The sequence below is a fragment of the Ictalurus furcatus genome, chromosome 10, assembly GCF_023375685.1.
Source record: "Ictalurus furcatus strain D&B chromosome 10, Billie_1.0, whole genome shotgun sequence".
In the NCBI taxonomy this organism is placed as follows: Eukaryota; Metazoa; Chordata; class Actinopteri; order Siluriformes; family Ictaluridae; genus Ictalurus; species Ictalurus furcatus.
In genome coordinates this window covers 25311267-25323837 of record NC_071264.1, presented here as the reverse complement: position 1 = coordinate 25323837, position 12571 = coordinate 25311267, and the positions used below count along the sequence as shown (strand labels likewise).

Below are 12571 nucleotides of genomic sequence, written 5' to 3'. Positions count from 1 at the left end.
TTTTCATGCATGTTTATATATATATTGTCCTGGGACGGAAATGGCACCCATTCGGTGAAATGGCTCATTTATAGTCCTTGTATATATAGTTCTTGTTTAGTTGTTTCTGTTTTATTGTTTCTTAAACTACAGTGCATGGTGGCTTAGTGGTTAACACGTTTGCCTCACACCTCTAGGGTTGGGGGTTCGATTCCCACCGTGGCCCTGTGTGTGCACGGAGTTTGCAAACCCCCGTCTTGAGGGTACTCTGGTTTCCTCCCCCAGTCCAAAGACATGCATGGTAGGCTGATTGGTGTGTCTGTAGTGTATGAATGGGTGTGTGATAGATTGGCACCCTGTCCAGGGTGTACCCCGCCTTGTGCCCGATGCTCCCTGGGATAGGCTCCAGGGAAGAAGGATATCCCTGAAGAAGGATAAGTGGTATAGAAGATGGATGGATGGATGTTTCCTAAACCTCATACAAAATAATGATCAGGTATGTAAAATAATTCATTCTTGCATATAAAATAACATGACTGGTGTATGTGGAGGCCCCTGATGAAATGTTCAGAAATGCCAGAAGTAGGTTTCTGAATATAAAAAATTAGCAATGTAACAGCACCGGAAAAGGTCACAATCCTTGTCTTAATTTATGGGTTTGTGCTGGCTTTCTTTCTTTGTTTTTCCATATTCTTTAATTAATGCTAATACTACAAAGCAACTTGGTTTCACACACACAAAAAAAAGTTTTAAATGGAGCACAAGTGGGATACGAATTTATTTATTTTTTAAAAAATTATAACAATTTCAAAATGATAAATCTTTATAAATGAGACGCAACATCAGAAATGATTTTGCATACAAAGATTTATTAAATTGAAAATGTAATGACAATCAAGATAAAAAATATATAAAGAAAACATTATAAATGTATAAAAAAAAAAGTGCACAAAACCTCTTTTACAGCATCAATTGTACAGATATGTTTGAATAAATAGTATAAATTAGAAAACACAAATTCATGTTAAATCTCTCATAAGGCACATTAACAGTGACTGAAAATGTACCAAGTAAATAGTTTCCCTGAACCTTACTGACATTATGTAAATAACCAGCTCGGTAGTCTGGAAGCCAGAGAGCGCTATTGCTTTGTTAATTCATTCCAATAATACAAGAAAGACTTAATGTAATTTCTTAGTTCCTACAAATGCAACGCATTTAAAAACATGAATTTCTTCGCACCGTTACTTCGGATTATAAGCTGCCTGAGTCCGGAAAAAAAAAAAAAACCCGTTGCAAAAGGCGAAAAGCCATCACATTGTAGAATTTAAAAGCTGCACACTGTATCATGATGCAAAAACAGTGAACAGTATTGCTGATGTTTTTTAGTACATGAACACATTTACAATAATGAGAAGCATGCAATGGTTAGAAGCATCTGCCAAAACAGATGTAGAGCTTTTTTTTTTTTTAAATCATGGTATCAACAGATGCTGTTAAAATCTGTAGTGGAACAATAACTAGTGAGCAATATTTTTTTGAAAATAATCATCATAAAAAAATTAAAATACCACACCATTACACTGAGTGCTAAGCAATATAACCCAAGACACATTTAGTGCATGCTGACTTAGCATGCTATAATAAATATCGTTTTGAATAGCAATATTAGCATGCACTTTTTTTTTATTTTTTTTTTTTTGGGATGGACTGGCAAAAAAAGTTTGTGTCCTGCATTTCATGGGCTTGTGACAACAGCAACCAGGAACGAGAGATTAACAGACACGGGTGCATTTGGTGGGTGTAAACGGAGCTATATTCACTTTGCAAATATTAATCGGCCCGTTTAAACCTCGCCAACCAAAATGCTATGTTATAAAACTGACCGAGCTACCAGCACATTTAGATCAAATGAGCTCGTAGACACAGTCGAGCTTGTTTAAAAATTCAAACCATTTCATCAACACAACTGAGCAACGTCAGGGACACATCATTATGGCATGTTTCATGAACATTTATAACTCAATTTACACACAGGAAACTAGGAGCCAGATAGGAGGCTTTTGGTGCACTGGAAAAAGATATTTACAAGCACTACAAAAATGCAAAATATTTTACAGTGCCAAAAAATATATGTATATAAAAAAAAATAATAAGACAAAACAACCATACAAAATGGATTACACGTCATAAACCGTCAATTCGATCCTGATCCTATGAATATGTACTAATGCCCATACTTAAATTTTTTTAATAGCTTTTTTTTGGTTTTCTTAAAAAAAAAAAAAAAATCTCAAAAGGAAATCGTTATAACAAACGGGGGAGGAGCAGGATTCAGCATTTATACAGTCCTGTGTGGGAAGGATAGAGTCTGCCACTGGAGACAAAGCAACTGAGCCTCGAGGAGACGCTCGGAGGTGCAACGAGGTCACCAGGTCTCCTTCAAGTCCTCTGCGAGGGGAGACGGCAGTGTGTCGGCAGCACACGGGGAGTCGGCGGCGGGCGACGTCACCGCTGGCGGCTGCTTGGCCCCGCAGCAGGGCTTGAAGAGCCGAGGGTCGATGATGACTTCACCAAAACGCCCTTTGTACACGATGCCACAGCACACTTTCTGTCTGCAAATGTAGAAGCATACATTTTATTTTTTTTTTAAAAGTGTAAAAATTTAGAGACAGTAAAATTCTTTCAAATAACACTTGCAGGAAAATATACAGTCAGCATAAGAGGTAAACAGACGTGCGTGTTGGGGTTACTGATTGCAGTGATGGTCAGTCTGTACAGGATTTCAGAGTTGCTGGTTTTTTTTTTGATTATTCAGGCCAAAAAGTTTGCTGCTGTATTTTTTTCAAAATTTGCAAAGTAACATTTTTTTTTGTGTGGAAAACTACTTGAATTGCTGAAATTGCACAGAATTGTTTTGCACGGCCTTTCGCAGTGACGTTTGTTTGTAAATGAGACCTTTAGCAGTACTTGCATACTTGCAATGCATGTGAATCAAAGAGGGCTTTGACTGAACACGCGCCGTGATCACGTCACATGACGTGCGAAATCTGCGGTAAATTTGAAAAACTGCAAGCGCCTCCGAATATTGCGGAGTTTGCGTGACTTCGCGAAATCCTGGAGGGACTGGACAGTACAGCAATAGGAAAAAAATGAACAAGTCAAAAAATTGCTTAAAAATGTTTGCGGTAAAACTGTTAAACTGACGCGTCGACACCGATACTGGCATTGGTCCGATACTGTGCTCATTTACTCGCACTCAAAACCGCTCCGATGCAAACATTCGATACCATTTGGTATGCGACATAAGCCTTGTCTATGTTGTCATAATAATGAACAGAAGACATGAAATGGCAGCGGTCCGGACATATTTCCCAAATAATAACGCCAATCAAAGCAAAGCAGACTGCACACTATATCAAGGGGAGGAAATACAGCATCATCCTACAATACAAGTAACCTGATAGAGATATTGTTAGATACTGTGATGTTTTAAGTGCTTGAGCGTGCAGTATCAGCAATTGTCGAGAGAGAGAGAGAGAGGAGTTCATTTCTGCAAGCACTGAGCAACACACGTCATGTGCTCATCTTTAACGACCACGCTTGCCGATATTGCTCTGCGCACTCAGGTTATCCATCCACATGTTCGATTCATTTTATAAACAGAAAACTCAAAAGACTTCAGTTACATGCATTACTTAAACGTAGGTGAAAACGGTTAGGGCTTGCGGTTTATTTTCGATGTAAAGTGTCCAAACTACAGCCGTTTTGGAGGACTCTATTTCCTAATGTGCTTTGTTCGTATCATCATCATAATCATCATCAAGCCTTGGTTCCCTTGCTTACAGATTTCTATCATTCTCAGATAGTGTCCAGATTGCTAGTAGCATTCTAGCCTGGAAAACTATTCCGTTTGAGCTATTAAAAGCTATATATACACACACACACACACACACACACACACACACACACACACACACACACACTATATTATCACTCTGTATTTTACCTCTTCCAGTAGGAGAGGTCAAGAAACGAGAAGCCTGCTGGAGTCGGGCGCCTCTGCTTGGTCTCAACGTCCGAGCCGTCGTCAGATTGGTTGCTGTGGCTGGGAGACTGAGAGGGAGACATGCTGGACGTAGTGCTGTGGGCGTCAGAATCTAGAAAGAAAGAAAAAGAAAAAAAGATATATGAATAAAATTAGTCAAAAGCAGTCATTTTAAAATAAACATATGTACAATCATGTACAAAACACATATACAATTTAGCAGACACCAAACACTCCTCCACAAACTCTAGTTACAGTTTGGAAAAAAAACTGCACGGAGGTACACCAACTGCACGACGCAACACCACTTACTCTCTGTGACGATAAGCACATTCCACATTACAGCCATTATCCACTTTTTCCCCCACAAATAAAGGAATCAAACTAGACAACTCACTCTGCCGTTTAAACTTGTGCAGCTTCTTCAGCTTGCTTTTCTTCTTCCCATCCATATTCTTCACTTTCTTGGGTTTCGTCAGCTTGAAGCCGGGTCCCGCTCTCGCATCCACCACCTTAAAGAAATTGGCGAAGAAACGAAATGAATTTTTTTTTTTAAATCAGCCATGCATTTTAAACACGAATCACTCCGTGAGCTTAATGAACCCGATACGTACGTGACTCCAGTTCTTCTTTGAACCATGTGGTAACTTTTTCCATCGCTTTACGAGCAGTACACAGGCATTGCAGATGTCGCCGACTCGGTCTTCGGATAAACTAGAGTACAAATAACGAGAACGATAGCAGAGACGACGAAATCGGTTAATATCGAGCCGTGCGAGAACAGCTGGATGACAGTGTATTATAGATTCCGTGAAATTTGTGATTAGTGTTTAGGCTTTCAGGCATCCAAGTGACGGGTGTGCAATGATCACATGCAATCATCATGACAAGTGTAGATACTGCCACCAGTCTACACCACTAACTGCAGAGTTTATAAAATAAATTTTAAAATTAGACCAATTCTAGTGTAGTAATAAGAAACTGGTTGGACATTAGACTGCTTTTTGCACCATTTTATATACACATTTTATTTTCCCACCAATTCCTTGTTGCCTAGCGTCTTTCACAGGCCTTGAAATGTGACGTGATTGATGCCTGTATGAGCAAAACGTTCTTATCAAACCCAATAAGAACTAAAAGACATTGTATCCCCCCTCTTGCACAGATGAATGTTTACCAGTCACTATGACTTGCTATGTCTAGACCGAGAGGGAAAATGCTGCACTATGCAACACACGAATAAGCAGCTGGATGAAAACAGTAAACAGTACCAACGTTAATATTATAGGCTCAAGATTCTGCTGCGGTAATGCTCACCCGAAGCAGAGGCGGAAGGTTTCCTCGTATCTGCTGCTGTCTGTGAACCGGGAACTGGAGGACTTGGTCTTGCAAATGCAGCAGCCTTCATGGCTGCGATAAATCTTGGATTTGTGAAATCCAAACATCTCTGGTTGATCCTGTAAGAGCATTCAAAACAGACAGGGATGAAGGTTTAAAAGTCACACTCGGAGGCGGTGTGTATTAAAGGAGGTAGATACGACACTTTATAACACACTTGTTAAATGGTTAAGTGCAAAAATCCAGATGTTGAGGGGTTTTTTTCCCCCCAAATATTTTATAATACACACAAAAAAATGTTCAGGTCAGTAAAGTAAAGCGAAAAGGCAAAACTGCATTCAAACAGACTGCATACAATATGATGGAAATATCTGATTTATAACCAGTGCTTTGCAACCGTGTTACTCTGATCAAGTTTTCCCAAATTTCCATACTTTTTCCCTCCAAAAAATAAAGTAGGGAAAAATAAGTACGGAAATGTTCAGAAACTTTTTCTTTAATGGGAAAATTTCATGCTGATATTTTTCTGCTATACCTTTTTGAGTTTATATTACATTAACAACAAAATATTTAATTTCTAGTCATGCCTCCCCCCCTTTAAAAAAAAAAACAAACAAAAAAAACAAAAAAAAACACACAGCTTCCTTGAATTTCCATCCAGATCTAGTGAGTCTCTTTACATTTACATGCACACACACTCTTGCACTTTTATTTTTTTGGCAAGGTTTCTGTGACTAACACACACACACACACACCTTTATGAAATATATGCCAAACAGAAATGGCATAAGCATCATCAGTAAAGCACTGCTTTACATATTTTTTCCTAGCAATTAGTTAAAAACAAATCATGGACTCGTGTTCAAGAATCCTCTCCAAACACAAAAACAACATTAGGCTTCACTACACAACAGCAAGACGTGTGATGTTTCACTGCTTTAAGACAAACTGCTTTATTTTCAGACTCAGACTCGCAAAACCGAAAGTACACCAGGACAGCGGGTTTTAAAGAGGGAAGTTGGATGAAGTTTAAAAATAACTAAATACAGCCACTGTGCATTAGAAGATTTTTTTTAAATAACCGAGTGTGTGTGTGCGCATGCCTTCAAGTTAAAGCGCGCGCATGTTGATCAGTTCAGTGTTGAACAGCTGAAGAGTCTCTGTGTTTCAACACGAAAAACACAACCACAAAGCCTCTGTTTACAACCAGGAAATACAGAAATGCTGAGATAGTTCTGCAGAGTGTGCGTCTTTCTTATCCGTTTTAATAGAACTAAAACAATATTTAAATCTGAAAGCAGCGAGTTTGGTTAACTAACGCGTTTTGTGTTCATGAAAGCGCGAGACAAAAAAAAAAAAAAAAAACACTCCGAGAGAGTGGGAGGTCCCGTGCGTGCGTTTCTTTCTTTCTTTCTTTCTTTCTTTCTTAAACACGTATTTACAACCAAACCTCGTCTAGACTGGATTTCTACACTCATTTCCGAACATCTTTCTGCGAAACATCCGAATTAACGCGTCTCCGCTCGCTTTCTTCAAACTTTCAGCCAAGGAGAGCGCCAAATCTTCCTCGGACAGGAGTTAGCTATTGTTAGCATGCTGCCATGCCACGCGCCGCGTCCGTTGCACGCGCTACACCATTGTTAAACGTACATATTCTCGTCGCACACGCAAACTAAACACGCGAATCCGCACAAATACACGCAACACGACGCGTTACAGACATGTCACTGCATTTAATTACGACTTCACGCCGATAACAACAAAGAGCTTACCGTCGGAAACTTTGAAATTCCGTCCGATTTTATTCCTCCGCACTGCGCATGTCTTACTACGGACCGCACGCACATGAATGGAGGCGCCTCATTAGCATACAAATACCAGAGGAAAACGGCGCGGCGGCTCGCAGGAAGTCCATATAAGGAGCGTCGGCGCCTCGGTTTAAACATCAACTCCACCAATGGACGAGCTCTCTTTTCGCCTTTTAAGAATGTTGCATCCTGGGATGTGTAGGACTATATGCTCTGACCGACATGTTAGCGAGCGTTTAGAGGACTCGCGTTCCCAGAATGCTTTGCTCTGGCGTAAATGGCGTCGTGTTTATTTTTGCAAAGGCGACCAAAAGAGCGCGAAATCATTTTTTTTTGTAATCTCCACCAGTATTCAGACAAATCCCGCCTCCTGCACATAATAAACAATCCGCCTTCTGGTTAGTGTCTGAAAAATTAGTCCATTAATTATATATATATATATGTATAGATAGATAGATAGATAGATATAGACACTGCTATTTGGCCTGAAGTAGTACAACACTTATATTTGAGCAATGAGATGATTATATATGCCTCATATATTATATATAATTATCGATACACTGATATCTATCTATCTATATGTCTGTCTGTCTCTCTGTCTATCTATGCCAAACTCCATCCGTCAGATGGCCATTATCAGCACTGTGGTGACACTAACATCACTGAGTGGTGCTGGTACGAGAGTGTCATGTAGAGAAGCATTTCAGTGGTTTTAATCTCTCTGTGTCGGTGCAGAAAAACAGTCCAACATCCAAAAAATATCTAGCCACCAGCAGAGCTGTACTCAGAAACTGTTAATACACACTGTTCTTGGAAAAATATGAGGTACAGCCACTAACTACACATACAAGGCTAAGTAACAAACCTGGTAAGTCTGATAACGTGAACAGTAAGTGTACGTGATATACTCCTGCCAGTACCACACACCACAATGTCAGTGTCAAGTATTTCAAGTATGTCAAGTACTTAATATCTGTTAAGTGATGGTACTGGTACATTGATGGATGGCATAGTGGGGCCAACACAGCAATGGATGGATATAAAGTGTACCTATATGGTAGGTGCCAGTGGTCGGTGAATATAGATACATAAAGAAATTACAAAGGACAAAAGTCCTTCATTAGCTGTCCCGCAAAGTGCTCCTAAAGCTGTAGGAGAAGCCAGCTGATGATGAGAAACCAAGAAAAGACTGGCTGATCATTTTGTTGAACATCATCAGAATGAAGGTTTTCTATTTTTTCCGGCAATTGGACACGTACAAACTTGTCCATCACGTGAAATAAATGAAGTGAGGAAAGGTAAGGACAATGTGCTCATCTATATTCTCAGAACTTTGCAACCCTAATATGTTGTTTCAGCAACTATCAGATCAACAACCATTTCATATCAACCACTTTCACCTCCTACAGCCTCAGAAGTGCTTGGTCTGAAGTACTGTGTACCTTGATTCATTTTTTGTATATTTACATAGGGACATATTATCCCTGGTGGTCCAGCGGCTAAGGATCCTGCACTCTCACCACCACAGCCCGGGTTTAATAACTGTTCAGGGAACCAGCCCAGCCACTGGGGGGGTTGAACCATCCAGTGCACTCTCAGTGCTGGTCCCAAGCCTGGGATGAAATGGGAGGATTGTGTCAGAAAGGGCATCCAGTGTAAAAAAAAACAGAGACTTGTGCTCATATTAATTTTCTCTCCATCTAATCGTTTAAACTTTAATGACGAGCCGTAACACCAGCATAGAATTCTCACTTTTAATACATTTTATACACTGTACACTGCTGCTCACTTATTAAACACTACATTACACAGTCCTGTCTAAAATGTACCATGAGACAAATGATGCATTTGTTAGAGCATTTTGGTGTGGAGACTGCCAGAAAACTTCAGAAGCTTCTGGACTACACATCATATGCTACACTAGAACATCTGGATGAAGCCTCCGTTCCATCAGTGTATTGTACTGTATATCAGTGGTGGCTTCATGGAGATGTGAATATTGCATAGCAGAAACAAATGACGCTGAGCTTGGGGCTTTCATGGAGGCCAGTAAAACCCTCAATGTGCTGCTTTGTAATGTCTCTGGGCTGACTACTGGCTGATGTGCAGATCTGAGGGTTAAAAAAGAGGACGAATTGATGTCGTATTTTATTTAATAGAGATACACTGGTTACACTGGGATGTGAGATAATTCCGGCTATGAAAATGTGTGAGCTAAACTTTAAAATGGTTTTAAGAGGTCTGAATGTTTGTTTTTTCTCTTCTTTCACATTCATAAAATACACTTTGTCATCCTTTTTATGCACCCTATCATCTAACATAGTCTAATCTCAGCATGTGCTCATGGAGATTTGCATACTACGTTTCGATTTATAAAGTCCCCTGGTTTAAAAAAACAAGAGCTAATTTCTTGTTTGTGTGTGTTTTAATTAAAATATGAGTTTCCCATGAGTTATACTTATAAAGCATACTTCTACATAATTTGCTTTTCACTCTGCATTGTGACAGTATGGATAAGATAGACCACAGAGCAAGCAACTTCACAGACATATCAAAATAATACTGCTCTTCTTCGAAAATATATTACCCTTTTTCTTGCTCTCCTTTTTTTTTTTTCTTTTTTTTTTTAATACAGCTGTCGCCAGGAGTTCACAATAGCAATGAAAATATCGAGCTTTCGATTAAAACAGTATAGCGCGCAGGTGGGCTATACAGGTGGGATCATAATACAAAACATATTTTAAATGTCTAACAGCGACAGCGCCGAGGATAAAAATAATGACACGTTTTGAAAAGGCTCATTGCACTTTATATACGGCAAACATGACAGTAGATTTAATGTAAGCCAGGTGTAGTCCTTTTGTTCAAGTCTCTTCATGTAAAAAAAACAAAAGAAAACAAAACAAATGCAAATTAGTCCATGGTCCCCGCTGATCTGCCTGGATTATGTCTTTCTTCTTCAGAGGAGGAGGAGTAGGAGGAGCAGGAGGGCAAGGTTTTATATTCCAATCCCTTTGACGAGAGAGGTCTCCAGAGTTATGTTGAATTCTTGCAAAGTCTGTAACACTCTGATCAAAGAGTTCACTAGAGAACGGTCTTTTAGCAATGCCATGTCCTCGTACATCTGTGCTGTGATGGGACAATCGGTCAGTAGAGCTATCCAGTGGTGAAGCAAGTGATCTCTGAAGGGGATAATAGAAAGACCCGGATGGTTAATCATTAATAGGAATGTGTCAGTAATTGGTTATATGGTATAGTGGATTGCATAAGTACTCAGTATACAAATTTTATATCAGTAACACTACTCATCACCCTGAGAACACCATTCCCATAGTAAAGCACAGTGGTGGTAGCATCATGTTGAGCGTTTCCCTTGGCCTCAGAGTTGCTTCTCTGACTAATGTCTCCTTGCCCAGTCCCTGAATTTTGGTGGACAGAGTTTGCCATCCATCCATCCATTTTCCATACCGCTTATCCTACACAGGGTCGTGGGAAGCCTACAGCCTATCCCAGGGAACTCGGGACACAAGGCGGGGGATACCCTGGATGGGGTGCCAATGCATCGCAGGGCAAAATCGCACACCTATTCACACGCCACAGACAATTTGGAAATGCCAATCAGCCTACAAAGCATGTATTTGGACTGGGGGAGGAAACCGTAGTACCCAGAGGAAGCCCCTGAAGGATGGGGAGAACATGCAAACTCCATGCACACAGGGCAGAAGCAGGATTCAAGGCAAACGCGCTAACCACTAAGCCACCGTGCACCCATACTCTGCCATATTCTTTCCAATTTTTAAATCATGAATTTACTGCTCCATGTGATGTTCAAAATGTGGGATTATTTTTTTTTTGTATATAACCAAACCCCTTACTGATCTAGAACTTTTCTAGAACTTTGTCCGGGACTTGTTTTGATAGCTTACTGGTCTTATTTTTATTAAGGTATGTTCGCTAACAATCTCTGGGGCCTTCCAGAAACAGGTGGATTTGTACTGAAATCACATGACACTTAATCACACACAGATAGACATCATTCAATTAATTATATCACTTCTAATGGCAACTGGTTGCACCAGGACTAATTTAGGAGTTTTATAGCAACCAGCAGGGGGTTCAAAGGATGAATAACTGCAATGCACTGTAATTAACATTTTTAAATGTTGAAAGAGAAGAAGGTACAACAACAACAAAGCCGTATTAGCAAGTGCGTTGGTGTTCCATCTGTGATATTTTGTTGTTAACCTTCAGATATGAAAGTGCTTGGTTGGTGACATAATATAAACAAGATTACAGACTAACCTGGCTCCGAGGCACACGAGGAGCTGGAACTTGCCATCTTTGCCGATGTTTCTGGGGGTGCTGCTGATGGCGCGCATGAAGCGGCAGAAATGGCGCACCCTCGTCTGATAGTTTTCATCCTGAGTTACCTGACTCTGCTCGGCACTTTCAAAATAAACCTGCGCCTTTTCTGAAGGGACAGGATCATACAGACATGGTACAACATCAGATCATAAATAACACAGACCAGAGTCGTTCAGGATTAATTCAAATAGCATATCAGATCCAGAAAATCCAAAAGAAGGCATAAATGAACTTGTTTATTACCCAGAAAATCCCAAATAAAGACATTCTTGAAGAGACGTGGTGACTTGAAGCCATGCTGGAACACCTGCTCGAGAGCCCAGACCAGACCGTATTCTCCGCAGAGAAGAAGAGTCAGACTTCCTCTCTGAAATCAGACAGAGAGAATGATTCTCAATAAACATACTCAATAATCTTCTTTATTATGACACTTGTCAAAGATACTAAAAAGCAACTCAATACCTCTTTCTCTGGTTTATGGAAGTGCTTCACGATTCCATTAATTGCCTCTCCAACCCCCTCCTGGATCTGCCCCGTGTTCAGCTCTGAGAAAAAGAAAAACACACACTACTCATGTAGCAGGCAGTTATAGTAACGGCATTAAGTTTACATTTGTTGTGTTGGTACTCACTTGGTTTGCTGTTTGGCGAGATGGTAACGAATCGGCGCATCATCCCAGGCGACTGCTGCATGGGAGGAGTGCGACACATCCTTTCATCGTTCTCCGAGCCTGCAGTCACCAACTCTCCCACTAGAATCCTCTCCAAACTGCCGTCGTCCACGCCTTTCCCCAGCCAGCGGCCACATGGGAACCTGAACACAAACAAACACATCTGTATCTCCTGTTCTTCGACGTCACGTCACGTTTATCGCTGGTATTAATAAATCTGACTCTCACTTGTAAGTGTGTCCTGTGATCCCGTTTCGGACCAGAACGCACTCCACCAGCCACTTGGCGTATAGTCCTGAGTTATCATGGCCCATCTGCACTGTGGTCAACTTGCCCAGGTTCTGGCACTGAGAAGAGAAA

The 12571-nt window shown here is 40.4% G+C and overlaps 2 protein-coding genes across 2 annotated transcripts in view; both read right to left on the bottom strand.

Annotated features, from left to right (window-relative positions):
* Positions 1–414: 414 nt before the first annotated feature.
* Positions 415–7487, bottom strand: sinhcafl (SIN3-HDAC complex associated factor, like). The gene is made up of 6 exons (XM_053634531.1): positions 7138–7487; positions 5345–5484; positions 4642–4741; positions 4425–4539; positions 3989–4139; positions 415–2594 (listed from the first exon to the last, which is right to left on the bottom strand). The coding sequence occupies exons 1-6, from the start codon at positions 7309–7311 to the stop codon at positions 2408–2410; spliced, it is 867 nt and encodes a 288-aa protein (XP_053490506.1). The 5' UTR covers positions 7312–7487; the 3' UTR covers positions 415–2407.
* Positions 7488–8821: 1334 nt separating this feature from the next.
* The window catches only part of dennd5a (DENN/MADD domain containing 5A), a 55014-nt gene continuing 51264 nt past the window's right edge, over positions 8822–12571 (bottom strand). Inside the window, exons 18-23 of the mRNA XM_053634178.1 lie at positions 12440–12558; positions 12173–12354; positions 12004–12086; positions 11785–11908; positions 11479–11647; positions 8822–10358 (exon numbers count right to left, since the gene is read on the bottom strand). Coding sequence (XP_053490153.1) covers positions 10175–10358; positions 11479–11647; positions 11785–11908; positions 12004–12086; positions 12173–12354; positions 12440–12558 — 861 coding nt within the window. The 3' untranslated portion in view covers positions 8822–10174. The remainder of the gene's footprint in view (positions 10359–11478; positions 11648–11784; positions 11909–12003; positions 12087–12172; positions 12355–12439; positions 12559–12571) is intronic.